The sequence below is a fragment of the Choloepus didactylus genome, chromosome 7 (genome assembly GCF_015220235.1).
Source record: "Choloepus didactylus isolate mChoDid1 chromosome 7, mChoDid1.pri, whole genome shotgun sequence".
NCBI classification, from domain to species: domain Eukaryota; kingdom Metazoa; phylum Chordata; class Mammalia; order Pilosa; family Megalonychidae; genus Choloepus; species Choloepus didactylus.
Window position 1 is genome coordinate 132,424,679 of NC_051313.1, and position 25,318 is coordinate 132,449,996.

At 35.9% G+C, this 25,318-nt stretch overlaps 1 protein-coding gene across 1 annotated transcript in view; it reads right to left on the reverse strand.

The window, feature by feature from the left end:
* The window catches only part of CDKAL1 (CDK5 regulatory subunit associated protein 1 like 1), a 732,119-nt gene that overhangs the window by 220,247 nt on the left and 486,554 nt on the right, over positions 1-25,318 (reverse strand). The window contains 1 exon segment of the mRNA XM_037843927.1: positions 14,554-14,699. Within this exon segment, the coding sequence (XP_037699855.1) occupies positions 14,554-14,699 (146 nt within the window).

Sequence of the window (25,318 nt, forward strand, 5' to 3'; positions counted from 1 at the left end):
TACACCATGGATGACTGTATGGTATGTGAATACATCTCAATAGAACTGAATTTAAAAAAAAAATTTGGTTTGTGAAGATGTGAAGCTGCTAGTAATGAGCTATATGCACTGATTTAAACCCTAGAGATACTCATTTTCCCCCAACCCCCAAGTCCTGCTGCTTTTAGGGGATAATTCAGCCATAAAGATTTAAACACATAGCTGCACTGGGTTACAGGATGCTTGGCTCCCTTGGTCTCAGACTAGTGTTTTGTCCAAGGCAGCAAAGCTTTCACTGTACTTCCTGTGGGCTTTCCTACTAAAAGATTCTGAAGTCTCCACATCCTACAAACGCAAGTTAGTTCTATGACAAGAGCAACAACAAATCCTTCACTCAGCAATGATTTAATGGGTTTATGTCTTGGGCACTATACTAGATGCTGAAGATACAGACATGAGAAGACTCGTGAAGTTATATACAGTCACTGAGAGGGAGACAAATGCATACAAACAAATACAGAATGGTGTGGTACACACCATAAAGGAGATAGATGGATGGAGGGATGGGTAGGTGGATAGGTGGATAGATGGATGGGTAGATGGATCAGTGGATGGGTGGAGGGGTGGATAGACTGGATTGGTGGAGGGTGGATGGGTGGAAGGGTGGGTGGATGAGTGGATCGGTAGATGGGTGGATGGGTGTGTGGATGGGGGTAGACGGATGGGTAGATAGGTAGATAGGGAGACAGATGGGGTGGGTGGGGTTGGGGAAAGAGAGAGAGATTGATTTGAGAAGGAACAGTGGCCAACAGAAGGGAGAGTTCAAATAAGGACAGAAGACTTTCTGCTAGAGTCCACAATTAGGGATTTAACAAGAGGATTCAAAGGGAGGAGACTGAGCAGAAACCAGATTACAAAAGATCAAGAAGTAGATGGGAGGCAGGGAAGGTGGAGGCAGGCAGCAAGGGAGGCCATTTTTCAGATAAACTGGGCAATGAGGAGGAATGAAGAACAGGGAAATGCAGGCTCACGAAGGGGATTTCTGGAGTACAGAGATGAGGGGAAAGCAGAAAAGACTAAAACTCATCAGCTGAAAGTTAAGAAAGTAAAAACTCATAAAATTTTTTAGCTAGACTGAAATCTAAAGTAATTTAGCTCAGTCTTTTTATTCCATAGATGGAGAAGCTGAAGGAATGCTAATTCACATTCTGCCATTACAATTAAAGAGTAGTAGCAAAAAAGAACTGAATTTTCCAATTATTACTTATTTGGTAATATGTGGAATTAGGGTTGGCAATAGACATTAAAGTAAGAATTGCCTCTAATAGGTAACAATAAAAATAATACCTTAACAAAGGATTAATAAATGCTTATGTTGTATTATTCTCTTCGGGTGTAATGAGGCAATTTTTATTTTAACTCTTATATATTCAATTTAAGTTCTCATTTATAAAAATAATTGGTAAAAAGAAAGACTACCTGGAAGCACTGCAACAAATTTAAAAAATTATTTTAAACGTCCCAATATAAATGTCTCTAGGGACAGCATAATATAGTCGAAAGATCAGACTCTGAATTCCAGATCTGCCATTAAATAATTTCTCTGATCTTTAGTTTCCCAATCTAAAACGTGCAAATAACACATCTACAGGTTATTGAGAGAACTGAATGAAATAATGAATCTCAAAGCATCTAACAACCATAAAAGGGACTCTACTTTAGAGCAGTGCTTCTTGAGCTATGTGTGGTGAATAACAAGCTTTCCCCTCAATTCATTATAGCCTAATACTCTTCTAAAGAATCAATAAAGTGAATTACTGGAAAGGTTGTCATGACTTTCCATGTCTTGAGAATATAAAAGTGCTAGAAAAGCTTCTAAATGCGTACTTTCAGGGTCAGTAATGACCTTAACACAGAGAAATGACAAGGACATTGTAGATGAGTTGCCATCTACCTGGCACTGGTCCGTGGACCACTCTTTGTACAGTACTGATTCAGAGCATAAATGTGTGACAGGACAGCAACATGGTTAAGACACAGCAGCTCTGATACTAGACAATTTAATATCGATGCTATCTACCATCTGCTATCTACTATCTATATAACCTCCAGCAATCTGGGTTTCAGTGTCCTCATCTAATGTGGATGTCAATAATACTTTTTCATAGGATTGTTGTGAGAATGAAATGTGTTCATATATAATCCAATTTGAATAGTGAGTGGTACATTCTAAGGGTTCAATAAATATTAGTAAGTAATGTAATTATTACTTGGAAGGTAATAGGTATTGATAAATTTTAACAAGTCTTGACTCTATCTTAAATGTTTCTAGACTAGTGCTGTTTTTATAATTGTATGTTTTTGCTGTTTTTATTTGGAAAAAAATAGAAATTATTTGTAGTCTACACAGAGGGAAAATGTACTTATTTTTTTATGCAAGTGTTATTTTAAAAATCATTAAAATGTCATCAATTGTTTTTTAAAAGCTCCCCATGTACCAGGATTCTTAAATTTCTAAAGGGTTTCTCATCAAAATTTTTGGTTTTTTAAAAGCAATTGCCATGTGCAGCATGTGATAACAGATAAACTTTAGCAAAATTAGTTTCTTTATGTTATTATAAGTAAATTTCAGAGGATTAAACTATAAATGCTTCTAAGATAAAATCTGACTTTTATTATAAGTAGAAAAACAGTCTTTAAAATTTAATTATATCATGATTTCTCTGAAGTACAATTATTTTAAAAACAGAAAAAAGAATAAAACCCAATTAGCAAAACCACTGATAAAAGAGTAGAATTGGACAATGAAATAAATTTTCTCAAGGAAAAAAATCCCTGAAAAGAAAATACATATTATTTCCAATGTTACAATTAAAAGATTAAATCACAAAAAAATGAGGAAAAATTATATGAAAAGGAATCATTATTAAAGAGTTGAATTAAAACAGGATTTTCTAAAAGGATTTTGATGCTTGGTTTTGTTTACATAGTTAGACTAAAAACAATTTGCTCTAAATAATTAAGGGAAAAGAAATCTGTTCACTTTTCAAGACCACTAATGAGAAACCACATTTTCAGGATCAAAATAGATTAAAAAGGTTTTAGGAGAAAATTTTTTTTAAGAATCTAAGATACTAAAACCAGCAAAAGCAAAAGCAAGTCATACAAGAAACCACATACAAATTAGAGGAAACACTGGGTTGCAAAGAAGCTTATACAGACAAATAAGAGAAAAATGTGATTTTCTCCTCTCCATTTCTTCTGTTCTAACATGAAACCATTTACTAATTCTGGTGGTAAGCCAACTGCAATGTACCAGGCATCTTGAAGTAGAGATGGTAGCAGAAGAAATATATAAGGCTTTGCATCTACTCTATAGCCTAGCATGAGGGAAAAAAGAGGTGGAAGGTATATGCCTTTAGATGCTATATTGCCGCCAGAAAGGATTCACTGTGAGGTTGAGACAATTTTTCTGCGTACTACAAAAAGAAAATCTGAGCAAGACAAAGCTGAGATGACACTATTTCTTGTTGATGTTAGAAGGGAGGGAAAAAAAACAAATTACATCTGGTAGTTAAATTTCTTTAATTCCTGCACTTAAATAGACAACTGATAATTTGTCAAAACAGTGTTTAGTTTATAAAGTTGTTTCAGTAGATATACGTTTTTAAAAAAATGAAACTACCCTAATAACAAAAAAAATCAACTGTTTCCCATGCAAAACCAAGCATGATACCCAAAAGAAAATAATTAGATGCTTAGAAGTACATGTGAGCTATAAAAAAACACATTTTGTGGCAGAGATTATTAATGGCCTACCCGTATCCATTCCCTCCATCTTGCGTAGAAATGGATTTTTAGCTAGCCTGGAAGAAATGCTATACTTCCCACCTTCCTTTGCAGCTAGGTATGTACATGTTCTAATCAGTGAGATGTAAGTGGAAGTATTATATACAATTTCCAAGAAAGTAACCTTAAAGGTGGGGAAAACTACATGGTCCCTTCAATTCTTCTTTTTTCTTGTTGGCTGGAACACAGATTTAACTTCTGGAGTCTAAGTAGTCACGTTGGATGATGAGATAGAAACTACACTGAGGATAGCTGAGTAGCAAGATAGAAGGATCCTGGGTCCCTGATGCCATGGAACATTCTACCAGCACAAGATGGCTACCTCCTAAATTTTTTATCTGAGAGAACGGTATCTATCTACCTTGTTAAAGACATTATTATTATTTTATGTTTTGTCATCCACAGCCAAAACCAATCCTGACTCAAGCAGTATATTAAATACGATAGAACCTAAAAAATGTGGCCATAGCTTGGTTGGGCAGCAAGTAGCAACGATTCCTATTACAGGCTGGAAAGCTAATTAATGTTATATTAATTAGCTAATCAAATTGTCACCTGCTGAACCTTGTAAGTCTACATCAGTAGAAATGTTACAAAAAATTCATAACATTAAATATTAGCTGGCTCCTTTTTATTGCTCTTAGTAACAAAGAACTCAGACTAGGACTAATCAGTTGCAAGCCAAGATTTAAGGACACAGACTTTTGCAAAGACAAATTCTCTCTGTTGGTAAATTACAATCTAGTTTGCCTGACAGTCCTATGATTTTGAGGTTTACAGGTTTCAAAAAGCCAAGCTAAGCAATTACAAGCATTGGCTACATTGCCACAGCTGCCTCGGAGGACAGAATTTGTGCCAAATCATAGATAGGAGGAGGTTCCTAGAGGGATAGCATTAAGTGTACTTCAGATGGCCTCAAAGGAGTCATCGTTAAATTTAGAGGGGGGAAAGACAGATAGAGGACAGAGGCCGGTAAGTCAAAAACAGCATCATCAGGTTCAAAACTCTATCCAAAAAAGATCTTTAGCTATACTTGCTCACAGAATTGATGAGAAACAAAAAGACTGGAAGCTTCCTAGGCTTTTGAGCGAACTGGATTGTCAAAGATGCACTAGCATGGCCTACACAGCCTATGACTGCACAACCCTTACAGCAATTTCCAGGCTGCAAATCAGCAGCACCAGAAGGAAGCAGTCATGGAAGCAATAGAACACATCCAGAAGGACATACTCCATAATGCCTACTTCAGATATGGCCATGGAGGACAGAACATGGAGGACAATCAACTGGGGAGTTTCTCCCACAGAGGAAAACAAGGGGCTACCAGATGGGTTAATAAGGAACATACTTCAGTGCTAGGGCAGAAGTCTTCATGATCCTTACCAAGCAGGAATTGTTATTTTCAATACAGTAGTAGCTGGTGTGTTTCCCATTTTCCCGTTTTTCAAATGGGAATTTAAAAAATGATCCACATGTACATATATTCAATATAATATTGTTTTATATTGGAATGCTGGGGGCAGATAACTTGTCTTTTGGGCTATAGCCATCAGCCCTTAGAAAGTCAAATCTGGACTTCCTGAAAAGGACAGAACATCATTCAGAGATCATGGACTTACAACAGGAGAGTGGTAACTAGACAGGACTGGGGTTATCTCTCTTGGAAAAAGGATAAGTTCTATACTCAAGACGAAAAATTGACCATGGGAAGACTGCAGCAGAAAATGCTAGTTATCTTCCACTACCCCATCTCCCTGATTCTTTCCAACACAGCCCTTGGTTTTTCGATGGGCACAAGACCAAAGACTACACTTTTCAGCCTCTTTTGCAGCTAAGTGCTTTCATGTGATTAAGTGCTTTCACTGTTGATTAACCAACAGTGACAACCTTCCTTGCCCCCCACCTTCCCATTGGCTGGAATGCAGATTTGATGACTGGAATTCAAGTAGCCATCTTGGATGAAGAGATGAAAGCTCTATTCTACATCCCTGACATGCTAGGTCCTATACATAGCCCTACTGCCTAGCTCTGGACTTTATTTACATGGCCAAAAAATAAACTTCCATCTTCTTTAAGCCAATTTTTTTCTGTCATTCGCAGACAAAACTAACTATAACTTTTATATACATAAATATATATACACATGCATACTTGTGTGTGTGTGTGTGTGTGTGTGTGTGTGTGTGTAATCTAGTTAAGTCCTTTCCCTGGATTAGTAGACATTATATTGTAGAAAAAATTCTATCTATAAAATAATATAATTGTCTAAGTACAGGAGATTGGTTTTCATATAAGACTTGTAATTTGGTATTTCTTTCTTATCCTCAAAAAGCCTATAAATAAATATTCATGCTTCCCCATTTCTATTACCAGAATTAATACTGGGTTTTACTATACTTATCAAACATTTTGTATCTAAGTATTTGCATAGTATTAACCATGATTTTTCCAAGAGAAAAAACTAAGCACTATGCTAAGAACTAGATATAGCAGCCAACAAAGGACCACTAAGACTTGCTCTGACTTCAGACATTAGTACATCCCAATAGCTTTTGAATGTTCCTAATATTTGGGGAAAAAAGCAATCTGACAATACCTAATGTATTATACATATTCCCCAAAGCAATAGCCCAGTGCCTGTTTACAAAATGCAACTCTCATTGACATTTCACCCTTAACATTCTCCTTTTCCTAAAACTGCATTGTCCCTTGGCTTCCATGCTATTTCCAACTGATCCTACTCCTATACTGGTCTAACCCTGCCTTTTCAACCTCTTTCACAGAATCCCTTTTTCCTTTTATGCCACTTAAATATTGGTGCTCCCTACACCTTTGTTTTTAGCCCTCCATTTTCTTTCTTCTGGATCAACTCATCACCCATGGCTACATCTATCACCCAGATGCTGATTACTGGCAAGCATTTATCTCTAGACCCCCATCTTTCTCCCTTACCTCCTGACCCATATTCCCTATAACCTACTGGGGCGCTCCTCTGGATTTTACACCCAAGCATTTTAAATTCGATACATATACAAAATCAAACTCCTTGTCTTCTCCACCTGAATCTCTCCTCCTCCTAATTCTCCTACGTTGGTTACTGGTATCAGCTTTTACCACAACTTACTTGAGATAAGATACCAAGGAGTCATCCTTGACATCCCTGCATGACATCCTCATCCTCCCTCGGAGGCACCTACTATAAATAGTATCTCCTCAATACTGGTTGAATCTACTTTCTTGACTTGCACAAAAGTAAACACTCAAAATACTGCGGATTTTTGGTTGTGCTTTTTTCTTTCTTTTTTTAAAATTTTTATTCATTATTTAGCCCTAATGAGTTTTATTACTATTTTCATATCAGGATTATTCTTTGTGTTTTTATTATTGCATGTATTACAGTGTGAGGCACAACAATGACAAATGAAAAAATGAATCATTAAATTAATGTGTTGCAGTATTGGAATCATTAAGAAGATTGCTACACAGTAAAAACTAAGGAACTAGTCCCATTATGCGTTAATTCAACTATGGGCTTAATCCATCCTAAGTGTATAATCAATGGTATAATCACATAGTTACGTATTCACCACCACAATCTATATGAAAACATTCCCATTTCTTCTGAAAAAAGGAAAAAAAACTCCCATACCCCTCCCTTATATATATCCCTCTATTACTGACATTTAGCCTTGGTATAGTGCCTTTGTTACAAGTAATGAAAGAATACTACAATATTACTGTTAACTATAGACCTTAGTGTGCATTAATTGCATTTTTCCCATATACCACCCCATTATTAACACTTTGAAATAGTGACATACATTTGTTCTAGTTCATGTAAAATCTTTCTTATATTTGTACAATTAACTACTGTCATCGTCCACTCTAGGTTTCACCAAGTTATACAGTCCCAGTTTTTATCCTCAAGCTTTCTTTCTGGTTACATTAGCGACCCTAATCTTCCTCTTTCAACCATACTCACAATCCGCTTTGTTAACCACACTTACAGTATTGTGCTACTACCAGACAGCATTGTTCTATCCATTTCCAAACCTTTACAATCAATCTTTTTAAACATTCTGTACTCCTTAAGCATCAATTGCCCAATCTCTGCCCTCTTTCTATCTCTTGATAACCTATGCTTTTGAATTTAACTCTCAAGAGTTTCCTCATTACATTTAGTTCATAATAGTGAGACCATACAATATCTGTTCTTTTGTTTCTGGCTTATTTCTCCCAACCCAACCATGATGTTCCTTTTATAAAGTTCAGATTTAAAATACCTATCTTACCTATTTGGCTAGATTTTTGTGAGAATATTATGAGATAATATGTAAGCCATGCGAAATATATAAAGCACTCTTTCAATGAAAGGAAAAATGCTTACTATTAGTAAACTACTTCATGGATACTTCATTTGAGATAGTACCAAAATAATACAGTACTTAGGATATGCTGTCAAAATCTATTTGGCAGATGATCTTCCAAATATAATACCATGTTAAAAAAGATAAAATGCAAATGTTTTTCTATTACATAACTGTTTCAATGATACATAATTATTCTATGAAAAATTATAAAAGTAGCAATGGAGAGATGGGAAAAGAACAGAATTTACTTCAGAAAGAAATTTGACAAAAGATAAAATAGTGGCCAAGACCCTAGAAACACCAAAAATAAAACCTAAACAAAGGTACTAGATACGATGAAATAAAACCAGAAAGAATCTTTGAGGAAAGTATTTTGCCTAAATCATTTTTGAGGTGAAAAGAAACACATCTGGGAATACAACTGGAGGAAAAATTAATTATCCAATCATCACTGAATCTTTTTTTTTTTTTTGCCATGCCTTTATCTCTCTTCTGATAACTGTTGTTATTTATATTTCCAAGTCACTAGGAATAAAACCAGAGGGATAAAATAGAATAAAATATAAACTGAACATAATTTGCCTTTTATCAGAATGTGCTCCAGTAAGAATACATAAATTATTGGAACTAATGATGAGAAGAAAAATAACTCAGGATGTTAATGAGTTAGCATCACTTTTTGCAGACAGACTTGAAAAGGAGGTCATAGCATAGGCTGGACCATAAGAGATAACTATGACCCACTTACAGAAATCACCCTGCAAAAGTGATCTTGGCTTCATGCCCATGTGTCCCTTCATGTGTCCCATCACCAATGAGTAAACACGGGAGACATCAGGGGACAGAACTTTCTCTGCATGGATGCCACTTACACTTTGTTTTCCCTCCTAAAAGAGTCCCCTTTGCCCCTGAGTGCTCATTAGTTATTGCTTATGACATTTTACTGGGCAATCTCTAAGGACAGAAAACTCAAGGGATAACAATGGATATCACAGTTCTAAGGGTTAATATTCTATAAGCAACAAGACAAATTAACCCAGAAGTACACAGTACATTGAAACATGATAATGGCATATTATGAGAGATAGATAATGTCATAGGATTAAAAATCAACACAAAGATGCTATTAGAAGATGCAACTTACTTTAGATCTGTAGAACTTGCAGGTCAAAAATATAACTGTTCATTAATTCATTCAAAATATATTTACTGAGTGTGTGAGATGGACTCTGTGCTGTTCTGAAGCCCCAGTAAAGGCCGTTTTCTTTTAATCCATTCTTGTGGGTGCAGACTTATTGTGGGTGGGATCTTTTGGTTAGGTTGTTTCAATTGAGATGTGACCCACCCAACTCAAGGTGGGTCTTCACCCATTACTGGAGTCCTTTACAAGGTTTAAAGACAGAAGATCAGAGAGAAACATTCCAGAGAAAAGTTAGAGAGAAAAGCCCCAGGAGAAGCAAGCAAGGAGCCACAGAAGCTGAAAGAGCCAGAACCTGAAAATGAAACCAGGGAGACAAGCACCAGCAGACATCAGCCATTTGCCCTCCCAGATGCCAGTGGCCTCTCTTCTTATCATTCTGTTGGATGCCTTAATTTGGACATTTTCATGGCCTTAGAACTGTAAATTTGCAAGTTGGTAAATCCCCATTGTAAAAGCCAATCATTTCTGGTACACTGCATTCCAGTAGCTTTAGCAAACCAAAAGAGATCCTGTTTCGCAAGTTTAAGTTCTAGTTAACAAAAAAACAATTAGCCACTGGAATTACAACAAAATACTTTGGAATTTAAATTTATAAACTGCTTGATTAAAAAAAATATATATCTATCAACAGGACATCTTATATATTTCTTCCACACTTAAATGTGTGAATTTGAGGACTCAGAGATTCTTTTACTTAGCATTAGAATATAAGCTTGAAGGAAGAACCCTGTGTGTTGTCACTTTTTGAAATCCATGTTAACTTCTGGCTTATGTTGTGGCATGATCATGTAAATTCCCTGTTGCTCAAATGATGGGGCCCATTTAAAGTCCATGTCCAAGGCCCTAAGGCCCTAGGAACCGTAATTATATAATCCTGAACATATCAAAGTGAAAACTCCTCAGACTGGAAAGCAACTCTCGCAAAATTGAATGAAAAACAGAAATGAGCTCTTGAAGCTTCACACATTTTTTTATCCCACTGATATGATAAAAAGATAGCAGAGAAACCAATTAAGTGACAATTAATGAGTGAATAAATCCATATAAAAATATAAAAACATAGATTCCGCCTAAACCAGAATTGTACTTCTTGCTTTGCTGTACATAGTTTTCTTCCATATCCAATCCCATTATATATTTTAAGAACTCATCCATTTAAATAAAAATGTCAAATTACTTAATTTTCAACTTAATTAATAAATCTGAATAAAATCATGTAAGTCATAGATGATTGTTTGCTCAAGACCAGCTGTTTTAAATCAGTATATTAAGTAATTCAGACATTTTTCTTTGCAAAGGTTGCATGATTTAATAAATTCCCATATGCCTCAACATGTGCCAGCACTAGTAGGTTATCTTGAATCCAGCTGCTGTTATGATAACAGCTGCCAACTTTGAAACAACTGAAGAGAATAATGAATCAGCATCAAGTTGGCTCATATGTAAACTTATATTGCTCCCAGCTAAAACATGGGCCAACTTCAACCGTAAAAAAATTAATTAAAAAGATTTCACCTCCACTGTTTGAGAGACATGGCACAACAAATACCACTGAATTCATCAGTTTAAAAGCCTGCAGCTTCAGGTAAGCTTCTAGTTTGGATTTCAGTCTCAAATGCTGTAAGTTCTTTTAAACATTGGCTTTTTTTGAGGAAACAAATTAGGAAATACCTCGTCCCTAATTCATAACATGAATATTTGAGAAGCATCACACTATTGGAGGGGAAAAAAATGGGACTTATTTGTTAAAGACTCATTACAAAAAAGGCTTCAGAGGAAACAAGATGCAATGAAAAGGGCCACACTTATCCAGGGTTTAAAAAGCAAATAGAAGGAGGAAGAAAACATAAATATACCATTTCAAGTCAGATCCATTTTATGAACAAGTATTAGGCACAAAACAGGGCAACGTGTTAGTATCAGGCCTTCTTTCTAAGAATGAAAACATTGTACTGAATTTTAATAAATACTGGAAAAAATTTTTGTGCTGGATTAATTATCCAGATGAATCATTATATAGAAACCCCTAAAACTTTAGTATTTCCAAAATAAGCACAAATCTATTTGGCATAAAGCCATGCTAGCTTTTAAATGGAAAAATAAACTAAAATATAAGAGCAGACAGCCTGCTTAGAATATTGTCTTTATTTCTATATGTCTATCGTAAGTGAAAATTATTCCCTGGGATGTACTCCCCTAAGGGGGTAGGAAAACCCTTTTTAAATAAAGAGCAAAACTGTTTGATTGTCCTCAGGGGAGAACAATTGTACGATTCTTCACAAGCAACAGGGCAGTCTGGATGAAATAACATGCTTCTATGATTTCAATGAATTATCTAAAACTATGTGTCCCTCAATTTGTGTTGAAGTCCTAACTCCCGGTTCCATGAATGTGAAAGTGAACTTATTTGTAAACAGAGTCTTTGAAGATGTGATTAGTGAAGATGAGGTCAAACAGGCCCGAATCCATTATGACTGGTGTCCTTATGAGAAGTAGGAAATTTAGACACACAGATGGAGGAGGAGACGGCTATGAGACGATAGAGACAGATAATAAAGCTCTGCAATTGTAAGTTAAGAAACACAAAGGACTGCCAGCAAACCACCAGAAGCTAGGAAGAGGCAAGGAAGAATTTTCTCGTACAGGTTTCAGAGGGAGCAAGGACCGGCAGCACCTTGATTTGGGACTGCCAGACTCCAGAACAGAGAGACAATAAATTTCTGTTGTTTTAAGCCACAGAAGTGTAAGCTTAAGCTTATGGTACTGGGTTATGGCAGCCCTAGGAAAGAAACTGAGACTCTATGGAAGGATCCCTTTATTAGCAGTGATAATCCGATTTCTTCTTTTTTAAATTGGGTACCTGAAATTTTCTCACAGTCACCTGCTATATATATCAGGTATATCATATCGACTCACTGCTACAGTTTGCTGATACATCCTAGGTATATTCTAGGTGAGAAATTGTACACCAAGGTTGTTACTGCCCTCACAATATATACACAACAGAGTTAAAACTCTTCTGGAGGTTCTAACCTAGCCCAATTCCTTCTCTGTGCTTCCAGAGATTCATGGAGCTTGAAAATGAAATGGTGGATGGAAGGGTGTGAAATGGTGTCTTCTCCAGTTTTCTTCAATATTGCCTCCAAGGATCGCCATTATTTTTGATACAGGAAATACTGGAGATAACTGGGTAAAGTACTTGGTTCTGGGATCCTCCAGCTCATTGGAGTGGTTCTAGGAAAGCTATACAGATACCTCAGGGTAAGTAGGAATCCACAGGAAGGACCCTGAGCTTAGCTCATGAATAAACACAGAGACTTATTTTCCAATAACTTGATGTGATCATCTTTTCACCTCTTAATAGGCCATGGGTGCCGTTAAACTGATCAAGATGCCAACAGATTTAACAGATCCGTTTTCAGAGCAACATAGAAGGCTAGAACTTGTTCTGAAATTGTTGCTCAGTTAAGTAGCCACAGTAATTCTCCAAACAACTGAGTCAGCACCCATCCAAGTTGAGGTGAAAGAGATGTTGATTCCTTCACCTATTTTAATTACATTATTGCAAAGAAATATTTGCAAAGTGTTCTAGTCTATCCTACACAACACGATGCATGTGTACACTTGGCCAAATATTATGTAATGTGTGAATTGCACACGTTATTTGTGACTGCTTTAATAAGCAAGAGGTAAGAAATTTCACAGGTGCAACAATTTACCTGCAATTTTGAAAATATTTTATTCACCAGTGCCAGTGTGCCCAAAAGGATGCTCTCAAATGAAACAAGTTTACTTGTAATAAACTAGAAATACAAAGAAGGGATAAATGTCAAAAACAGACACCTAACAAAAAAATCATTATTCTTTAGCCTTGACTTCAGTTCTGTTTAAGATCTGAATGTATTAGAGATGTTAGAGATCTGTTATTATACTATTTTCTACTGTGAAAGCTGTATGTACTTCATTATGAATTCTTGGAATAAATGTACCATCTATTCACTGATTTGAGTATTCGAACAATCAGCTGTATCTATTTGAATGCACACCAAGTATCTTTACTCTGATGGTTGGGATAATCAAGAAATGCCTAAAGGTAAATAAAAAAAATAGGACAAATAAAGGGAAGATAAGGAAGGAAGTAGAAAGTGAATAGAAGAAAAAGATTTTAAAAGAATTGTATATATTCAGGATAAGTGACTAATTTAAGGTAGAAAAAATAATTGCTTACAATTTGTATAAAGCAATCATAACTGCATAGTACTTTGACATGACACAAAGGTACATAATTATAAGCAAGAAGATGGAAATAAAAAGTTGTATGTTAATTAAGAAAAACAGAGAAGAAGATGTGGAAAGTAGGAAGACTCGTGCCTCAAACATGCAAAGATAAAAGACATATTCCCAGAAGGGAGAACAGTGTCCTAGGCTTGAGACGGTTCTGCATGACCTTGGCCAGCACTTCAATTTCCTGGCTTGTTTAATCACAGAAAGCATTCACTGTTTTTTTGATGATGAGGAGGAGGGTCTTTGAAGAACATAATTATGGGTTACAAGTGTTTTCTTTGAAAACAAAATTATTGTTCATGTCTGAGATTGTATAAATATGCCTTAATTTTGGTCAAGAACAATTTGAACTTTAAAAAACAGAATCCCAAAGCGTCCTCATAAATTACAATTCTTTAAGAAAACTACAGTGATTAAGTGTGTAAAAGTGAAGACATTCCAGATACTCTTCAAAAAAGACTATTTAATAAAAAAGTATCTATTATGGAGAGACATGATTTAGCCTACCCCCATGTCAAAACCAGCTCATAGCTTCAAAAAGCCACATGAAAGGAGATTTATGCAAAGCAGAGCTAAAGCAGTCTTTGTCTACTAGGTCAGATATCAAAATAATCACAATTCATGTTACGTTAGCAAGACTGGCCATCTTACGCACATTAACGGTGTGTCAGGCAAAGATGGAAGGTGGATATAAACTGAGGGGAAAGAAGAAACCACATCAAGGGTGCCCAGTTAAGGCTCCAAAAGCTTCAAAAAAGTCTCACCTTCTCTCCTGTATCTTTAATTGTGAGACTGCAATAAGTGCATTTTTGCCACATGCTTTCGAAAGAAAAAAGAAACGGTTATTTTTGTAATTACTAACAGACTTACTTCGCTTTCAGAAAATCCACTACTCTTTTGAAGTCGGCCACGCAGTATTCTCTTTTCATTTCCATGAGTACACTGTCAGAGGCGGACTGGACGGGTATGTGCAGAAAACCATAGACTCTAGGATGATTAAGGATTTTTGCCATTTCCTTAAAAAAAAAAAAAAAAAAAGGAGAAAGCATTAATCATTCTAACAAATCACAGAAGGTTTCTCTCAGAGCAACACTCAGAAGTGCAAGCAAATAAACAGAGTCAAAGACACAGACCAATAATCAAGGCTCTTGAAGTGGATGTTAATTGGCAAAATTCTTTGATGGCATTTAGGAATTTAATATTACTTTCGGAATAGTCTACATAAGAATTATCTCCTTACATTCCCTGTCTCTCTTAGGTGGCAAAACAGAGATAAGCCTAAGAGTTAAAAGACTTTTGAATAACTTCAAAATAAACACCATTTCTCCCTCCCTTCAAAGAAGTTTTATATTCCACATTGTTATATTAGCAGCAGAAAGAGCAATATTTAAGGAAAACAGTTGAAGTCCCATAATCCTGAGTACCTGAATAGAGAAAGCTTCCAAATTTAGAGAAATGCTTTTTTTTTTTTTTTTAAATACTGAAGGAGAAAAAGGAACCTACAACTCACTACTGTTTCTTATTTTGGTTCCCTTGAGTTAGTCAACGAATATGTATTTTTTAAACATCTACTGTGCAAAAAGGTAGACTACCAATAAGGCCAGCTAGCTCACCACTGGTCAACTCCTGACGTTTACCTTTAAGTTGCAGAATTTGAAAGAAGAGAAACAAGGGAAGAACATGAAGAAGACTCTATCTTGCAAAGACAGAGAGAGCAAATATGAGTGAAACAAATTAGTTAACTCAGATAAGGTTTTAAAATTCCACCAAGGATACAAAGAGGGGTACAAAATGAGCAGCGAAAGTAAAGCTGTGGTAACAGATATTTTTGCAAGCAATAAGAAACTGATGTAGCCCTTCTCTGCTGTTGCATGCATGTCGGGTCATCAATTTAAGAGAAAGAGAACAAAGAGGGCAGGAGTGGTTTAAAAATGTTAAGAAAGGAGCTGCTCTTTAATAACTTTCATGTGTCCAGTGATTTTTAGTTTTCAAAGTACTGCACTTTCACATCTGCTATCTCATTTCATCCTTAGAATAATATTTTGAAAGATCTTATAGAGTCAAAGCACCAGCTAATTCTATCCAGCCACCTCTTAGTTATGTAGAGGTCAGTCATGCATATGGATCCACCATGCCCTTTGTTTCTCCATTTTCTCACCACTGACTGTGAACATGAGCATTTTTACCAAAAAGCCCAGCAGAAGAAATGAGATTAACTTAAACTGCCACCTTAGTAGCAGTTTAGTTGTTTTAAAAAATCCGTTTGACTAAGAAACTCAAATTACCAAATGATATTACTCGTAGATATCCTTTAGCCATATCTTCTCTACAGGAATTAATAGGTATATAGACCTTGTTATGTATAGACTACTAAATTGGAACTAGTATTAAAGAATTTCTTATTAAGCAGAAAAATAACTTGTAACACATTATCTGAATATTCCCTTCAAAAAATTGTTACATTTCTTGGCTGTCTATTTATCAGTAGACTCTTCCTATCCTTACTTAATACCCTAATGTATATAAGACTGTGTAGGGCAGAGCAACATTTACCATTATGTACCCTATAGTAAACATGTTCGGTGTTAAGCATGAAAGCCTTTCAGGCTTTTCCCTCCTGAAAATCAAGATTCCTCAAAAGTTTAAGAAAAATAATTAAATAAAGATCTTTATTTTCTAAAGGGGCATAGGTCACAGCTTTAGGTGGCTTTTATTTTATTTTATTTTTTCATTGAGATTGTTCACATACCATACAACTATCCAAAGACCCAAAGTGTACAATCAGTTGCCCATGGTACCATCATACAGCTGTGTATCCATCAACACAATTTTTTTTTTCAATTTTTAGAACATTTTCATTACTCCAGAAAAGAAATAAAGACAAAACAAGGAAAATCAGATCCTCCCATACCCCTAACCACGCCCCCCCCATTATTGATTCATAGTTTTGGTATAATATATTTGTTACTGTTGATGAAAGAATGTTAAAATACTACTAGCTGTAGTATATAGTTTGCAATAGGTATATACATTTTATCTGTATGCCTCTCTATAATTAACTTCTAGTTATAGTGTCATACATTTGTTCTAATATTTGTACAGTTAATTACGGACATTGTCCACCACAAGATTCATTGTTTTATACATTTCCATCTTTTAACCTCCAACTTTCCTTCTGGTGACATATGAGACTCTCAGCTTACCCTTTCCACCACCTTCACACACCTTTCAGCACTGTTAGTTATTCTCACAACATGCTACCATCACCCCATCCATTTCCAAACATTTAAGTTCACCCTAATTGAACATTCTGCTCATAATAAGCAACCGCTCCCTACTCTTTAGCCTCATTCTATGTCCTGGTAACTTATATTTCATGTCTATGCGTTTACATATTATAATTAGTTCATATCAGTGAGACCCTGAAATATTTGCCTTTATGTGTCTGTCTTATTTCACTCAATATAGTGAAACCCTCAAGGTTTCTTCATCAACCCATTTCTTTTAAGATGATTTCGTTCACACACCATACATTCCATCCTAAGTAAACAATCATTGGTTCCCTGTATAGTCACATATTTAAGTATTCAGCACCATCGCCACTCTGTATAAGGACATCTCCATTTCTTCCACAAAGATGGAGGAAGAGTCAAAGAAGGCAGAGAGACAAAAGAAAAAGAAAGGAGAAAGAGAGAAAAACAAACAAACAAAACTTGATAGCTAGAAAGTGACAAAAGGAAAGACAGCATTAACCTAAAGTAGAATAAAGAGTCAGACAACATCACCAATGCCAGCAGTCCCATAACCTTCCCCTATTCCCCACCCCCCCATATGCATTTAGTTTTGGTATATTGCCTTTGTTATATTAAAGGAAGTATAATACAATATTTCCATAAATTATAGTCTCTAGTTTGCACTGATTGTATTTTCCCCACAATCCCACCCTATTCTTAACACCTTGCAATGTTGACATTCATTTGTTCTACCTCATGTAAAAACATATTTGTACCTTTTATTATAATCGCTGAGCACCCTAGGTTTCCCTGAGTTACACAGTCCCAGTCTTTATTGTTCATCTTTTGTTCTGGTGCCCCACATGGTCCCAGCCTTCCTCTTTCAACCATATTCACAGTCACCTTTGTTCAGTGTACTTACATTGCTGTGCTACTATCTCCCAAAATTGTTTTCCAAACCAATCTCTCCTGTCTTTTCCTTTCTGTCTGCAGTACTTCCTTTAGTGTTTCCTGTAGAGCAGGTATCTTGTTCACAAACTCTGTCATTGTCTGTTTGTCAGAGAATATTTTAAGCTCTCCCTCATATTTGAAAGACAGTTTTGCCAGATATAGGATTTTTGGTTGGTGGTTTTTCTCTTTCAGTATCTTAAATATATCACCCCACTTCCTTCTTGCCTCCATAGTTTCTATTGAGAAATCCACACATAGTCTTATCAAGCTTCCTTTGCATGTGATGGATCGCTTTTCTCTTGCTGCTTTCAGGATTCTCTCTTTATCTTTGACGTTTGATAATCTTATTATTAAGTATCTTGGCGTAGCCTATTCAGATCTATTCTGTTTGGGGTACGCTGCGCTTCTTGGATCCGTAATTTTATCTTTCATAAGAGATGGGAAATTTTCATTGATTATTTCCTCTATTATTGCTTCTGCCCCTTTTCCCTTCTCTTCTCCTTCTGGGACACCAATGATATGTAAATTCTTGCTTTTTGTTTTCTCCTTAAGTTCCCAGAGACGTTGCTCGTATTTTTCCATTCTTTTCTCTATATGTTCTTTTGTGTGTAGGCTTTTAGGTACCTTGTTCTTCAGTTCCTGAGTGTTTTCTTCTGCGTCTTGAGATCTGCTGTTGTATGTTTCCATTGTGCCTTTCATCTCTTGTGTTGTGCCTTTCATTTCCATAGATTCTGCCAGTTGGTTTTTTGAACTTTTGATTTCTACCTTATGTACACCCAGTGTGTCCATTACATGGTTCAGCCCTTTCGCCATACCTTCCCTAAACTTTCTGAATTGACTTATTATTAGTTGTTTCAATTCCTGTATCTCAGTTGAAGTGTAAGTTTGTTCCTTTGACTGGGCTGTAACTTGATTTTTCTTAGTGCAGGTTGTAGTTTTCTGTTGTCTAGGCATGGTTTCCTTGGTTACCCCAATCAGGTTTTCCCAGACCAGAACAGGCTCAGGTCCCAGAAGGAAGAAATATTCAGTATCAGGGTGTGTCTTAGAAAACCGGTACACCCTGTGATGCCTCAGGTCACTGGGCTTTTCTGCCCAGCAGGTGGTGCCTGTCAGCCTGTAACTCCAGACTGGTGTAAGGAGGTGTCCCGTGGTTGTTTTTCCCCAGGCTCTGGGGTCTGGTTCTGAATGGAAGGCGGGTAGTAGAGCTGGGTCCCACCCCTTTCCTCTTAGGGAAGACAGACCCCCTAGGAAGAGGTCATTAGCATTTTAATGGTCTCTCTCTGCCTGTGCTATCTCCACACTTGTCTGGCTCAGAGCACTGGGAACTGAAAATGGCTGAAGGTTTCTCCAGTGAGCCGAAACAGGGACCAAAAGTCCCCTTCAGGGCTATTCCATGGCAACCCTCTGGCTCTCCAAGGTCAGTCATCACCCATCGCCTCTGTGCTTGTTAGGGATTCGTAGCTTGTAATGAGTAGTCCACACTCGCTAATTAAAACCCTAGCTGGAGCTCAGCTGAGCTATATTCGCTTGCTGGGAGAGAGCTTCTCTCTAGCACCACAACGCTTTGCAGCTCGGGCTGTGGGGGGGGGGATCCCAGCTTGGATCCGCAGTTTTTACTTACAGATTTTATGCTGTGATCTCGGGCATTCCTCCCAATTCAGGTTGGTGTATGACGAGTGAATGGTCATGTTTGTCCCCCCATAGTTATTCCAGATTATTTACTAGTTGTTCCTGGTTTTTTATTAGTTGTTCCAGGGGAACTAACTAGCTTCCTCTCCTCTCTATGCTGCCATCTTAGATCCCCTTTAGGTGGTTTTTCATATATTATGGTGAGAATGACATCTTAACACATAGTAAACTCTGTGAAATGAAACATCACTCTCAATCTCTGTACCTTGGTTTTTCTCATCCATAAAATGGAAATAGTGAAAATACCCATGTCATAGGGCTACTGGGTAAGAATAAATTGAGATAATTTATTCTTTGCTTATATAGTAGGCACTCAATATATAAATTATCTATTCTTCTTCTTCTTACTTGGAGAGTACTTAGAGCTCATGGTAACACAATTCCATACTGATTATTGGGAATCTATCAGTAAATAGGACAGCTTGTCCAAGAGCTAGTTCCCTAACGAGTATGTGTAGCAGTGATAACTTGTACTGACTTGCATTTAATAAATTTGAAAGAGGTTTACCAGCAAACATGGCCCTGAACCAGAAAGGGTAGTGCAGTTTCTGTTGTCACACTCAGGGTGGCCTAGTTGTATAAACAGGATACTGCGCTTGATGAAACACTGCCTATTTGCGTATGGCAATTTACAAATCAAAATGTTAATAGAAAACATGTAGGATAAATCTGGGTGGTTTTTTCCCCTTTTTGGTTCTCAAAATAAGTCTTCCCATTGTAATTACCTTCACCTTCATACTACAGACCTTGTAACTTTATAATGTAAGGCACTAGAACATAAAATAAAAATAAGTTTGCCCCTTAATTAAGGTTTCTGCCACTAAAAGAATCATGATTTAACATGGATCAATGAACCTCCAAACCAAGAAAAAAAGTACTATTTTTGTTTTGTTTTTTCTTCTCTCCCCCTTCTCACTCAGCACTTTCCCTTTGCTCTTTTCCTTGCCTTTCAAAGTCCTTCTTGTATTTAAAAGGTCCAGCTTATAGTTACAGCTTCTCTGGTGCAATAGATTACTCTTTCCTTTATGATTCTTTGGCAACCCACTCCTCGTGTTACTTCAGTGTTTTTTTCTTAGTCCTACCTTGCAGTATGCTAACAAACCTCCTACTAAAGACTAAAAGTTCTACAAAGGCAGGGACTGTGTTTGACTCCTATTTTTGTATCCCTGTAATGGCAAGGATAGTGCTAGGTACACCACCAAACATTTAAACATAGATATAGGCTAAATCATATGGACACATATAGAAAGATTTTAAAATATATTTGCCACTTAATAGGATGACAAATTTAATTCAGCAATATTACTAAAGGTCTGTTGCACCTTTAGGTTGGAAACACAATGTATTTTCTCACGGAAGTAGTTTATAAATGATACGCAGAGTAATCCAGATTAACCAAAGGAAGGAGGAGCACAAAGATCAAAATGTGGCTGAGAGATTAATGGCAGCCATGAGCCACCATGTCCTCTGAGCCTCGAGAGAAAGACCAAGTAGAGGCACAGGTATGTGAATGTGCATGTGTGTGCACACATGGGGTGGGTGTATGTGTTTATGTGTTTGAGACATTCTGGTAGCAATTAGCATTGAAACAGTATCTATTTTAATATAAGGTCATTTATAATTGAACAGTTGATTTACTGAGGCTGCTTAAAATATAGGTGGTGTACTATTTTATATACAGAGACAAGAAGATGGATAACCAGATCAACAAAACAGTATCTCTATTGGGTGCTTTTACACTGTGCTCTCTTAGTACAAAGCAGTAATCATCATGGTGTTTGTCATTTTTTTTCTAAACTCAAAAAGTAAGTAAAAAATTAATGAATGAAAAGCAGCCTAACTTTAGAAAGCAATCCTGTGTATGGAAACATTTTAAAAGAACTGCTAAGTTCCATTGTTATCACCCTACAGCCATCATATTAATCATCATATTCTGGTTTGGAATACATACACTGCTAGCCTAACTTGTGTGAGTGTATAAAATATATTAATATTTGCATTCAGATTGATAGTTATCAGTCTGAATGCCCTCTCAGATTACAGCTTTATTATGAAGTATATGTGTGTTTAAAAATGCTAAACTTTATACAGCTATGTAAAAGTTTTCTGCTAACCCAAGATAAATCATAAAGCAAAAAAAATACTTCAAAAAAACAGAAAATATGCCATTACCTTTAGGCATTTTAAAATAGCTTTAGTGAGTTACAATTCACATAACATAGGATCCATCCATTTAAAGTATGCAACTAAATGTTTTTTAGTATATTCACAGGGTTGTGCAACCAACATCACAATCTAATATTAGAACATGTTCATACCCCTAAAAAGAAACCCTAAATCCGTTAGCAGTCCTCATTTCCCTCCTACTTACCCCTGCTCCAACACTAAGCAACCACTAACTATCTATTGCAACAAATTTGCCTATTACGGACATTTCACATAAATGGAATCATGCAATATGTGGTCTTTTGTGACTGGCTTCTTCCACTTAGCATAATGTTTTCAAGAGCCATCCATGTTGTAGCATGTAAGCATAGTTATTTAGTATTTACTAAATACATCATGCCATGTCAAGCTATTCCAAATGTTCTGAATATTATTAGATTGACTAAAGTGGTAAAGCAACTTTCACCCAAAGGTATGAACTTGAAAAATAGAAATAGTCTAATGGCATAGTTAGCTAGAGATTAATTAGTCCATATAAATCTTAAGAACAATTATAATAGATACAAAAGGTAGGGAGAAAAGAGAGTTATAAAAATGCCTTTTAAAAACCAGTTCTTTTAAAATGAGAAGAATGGGAGACCGTAAATGATAATGATACTATGGTTTTTATACTTCTTTTTCCCAGTGGTTTGTAGTTCTACTCTTAATGCCAGGGCACACTGTATAGACATCTAGTAGCACTTAGCTCCCCATTCTGCAATTAGATCAGACACACTCTACCTTCCACTCTATTGTGAGCTCACTGAGAGTATTTATTTATCTTTTCTTCTCCATTTTCCTTTCTCACTGCCTGATCTTTAAGTACTTCAGTTATATTTGAACAAATGACTGAATGGCCCAATCAACTATTCAACATGGTTATTTTGGAGTAAATCCTGCAAAGATTTATGGGAAATGGTCACAACAATAATATCTGCGTTCTAGAAATCCCTATTTCTCAAGTGACCTTTAACATCCCAAAGTCAAGGAGTTAGAATCATATTTTATCCATTATTTCACTAATGACACTGAAATAGCCTCTAAGTGAATAACCAGCACCTACACTTATTCTTGGCAATCTAATAATAAATTATCATTAAGAGCACCAGAAAGTGAATGAGGGAGCACAAGAAGGGAAAATTGCCAATCCATATGTCCCAAATGGAGAGGATTAGATAGTGCGAACAGATTCTAATTTACATTTGATCTATAACTCAATTATAATAGGAAATTCACTTCTAAACAACAAAGAGTTAACTGTTTCAGTATTTGTGCTAAAATAAGTTTAGACAAAATGTTTCTTCTGATCAGCTATCATGGAAATGCAAAAGGACTTCAATGCTCCCTTATCATTCCAACTTCATCTTAGGGTCAGTCAATAATCAGAATTTACATTATGAAGATAAAAATACATATCTTGTTCCACTTGATACTAATGTCAAAGAGCTGAGAGTTGTAATTATACAAACATACACATATTTATTTCCAACTGATATTATCAGTTTTTTGCTTTTTTTTAAAATTATTCTACCCTGCTAAGGCCAAAAAATCAAAAGAGAGCCTAATGGGTAAAAAAGCAAACTTCCATCCTGATTTTGGTGGTGGCTACAAGAATCTATACGTAAGTTAAAATTAATGAAACTGAACACACACCAAACAATTTTATTGCATTAATTTTTTAAAGTAAAATAACAAAGAACAAACATAACAGTAAAATTTGTTATGATTCAAACACATGTAATAATGTGCAATAGGTACATCTTACAAAAACAAACGTATAACACACTTCTACTTGCCTTTTTTCCATTTTAAAAGAAAGAATGAGTCTACAAAACTCTAAAAACCGAATCAATATCTGACCAATCTAAGAGGAAAAAGGAAAAGGGCAGCCCAATTAGATTGAGCTTTCAGCCCAGACAATTCTCTCGGCTTCCCTTAGACATGATATAAATAATTAAGGAATCCAAAGGAAAAGCAGATGTTAAAGATCTATTTTAAAATATTTAACTCTCATTTATTTAGGGTCTGATTATCCTGAGAAAACTTCTGTTGCATTGTTAGGTAGAATACAGTAGACAGAATGGCCTGGTCAATGAACTATTCTGTCCTGAGTTTCTTGGTAAGGAAGCTAAGCAACTATTTATTAAATATCAAACTATGTTTCTGCAAATAGGGAAGCAAAGAAAACAATAACGTCTTCTCCATTTTATAAACATGTAAACACCTAATTGCCTTGTCTGATGATGATGAAAATGAAGCACTTACGCTGTATTAAGCACTGTGCTAAGCATTTTATGTGTATCTCACTTGACTCTTCACTCTATGAAGTAGGTATTTATGTTGTTTCTAAGGAAGATTGTATTAACATTCACCAAATATTCTGGATTCCCTCTCCACGGGAGCATTACACATCTCTGCCTAAACTCAGGAGTGGCGGTATTACTTGCAATGACCAATGAAACTAGGGCAGAAATGATAAACGCTACTTCTGGACAGAGGCTTTTAAAAGCCGGTTGATGTCTCTATCTCTTATTTTCCCTCTTCTGCAGTCTAAGTCCTGGAGTGGAAACAACTTGAACAGAACTTCAGCCAATCCATGACATATTACATGAGGGAAACACATTTTTATTGTCATAAGCCACTGAGATTTGTGGGGTCATTGTTACACAACATAACCTAGTCTATCCCAACAGAAACATCCTCATTTTATGGATGAAGAAAATCAAGGCTTAGAGAATTTTAAAATAATATGCCTCCAATCAAAGAGCAGTAAGTGAAGAACTGGAATTTGAATGTAACTCTGTCAGCCTGCAGAATCCTTTTTCTTACCCAACTAGAATGAAAATGCACATCAATTACAAAGGCAGAATAAGCAGGAAAATTAACTCTGTTATATGGGCAACAGGAGGAGTCCACCAAGTGGAGTTCAATGTTGAATGCTAAACAAAAAGTTTCCAGGCAAACTGCAATAGTTAACCCATAATATATCCCACATCCTTAAATACAAAATTGTTTATTTTAAACAATAATTCAGTGAGCTACCACATAAGTTCTGCTTTTTGAAGTCTAATAAATATCAATTATATCTTTAAAAGTACATTAGGGAAAGTAAGTACATTTGGGGATCACTTAGTGATTCTCTACCTATTTACTCTTTTATCAAATATACCAATTGCTACACACTTGGTTGAAATCATTTTAAAGAGAGAATTCTTAATTTGAGGGTTGGACTTACAGAATCTCAGGGGGCAGGGTCTATTACATTACTTTAGACAAAAAAGATATATAAAATAATTGGTGCACCTAAAACAATGAAAAGAGAATAAGTTCTTTGTTAAATGAATGCTTTTCTCTATTATAAAAGCAATGCACATTCATTTTTGAAATTTTAGAAAATGCAGAAAAATAGAATGAGAAAACTAACCAGTGCCAAAAGCAATCACTGTTAAAAGAAAAAAAATCTTCATTCTTAATATCTTGAAAGAACTAAATTATAAAATTTTATCTTATACTATCTAGTGGGTTAAGAAAGAGTAAAATGATTTTCAAAGACCAAA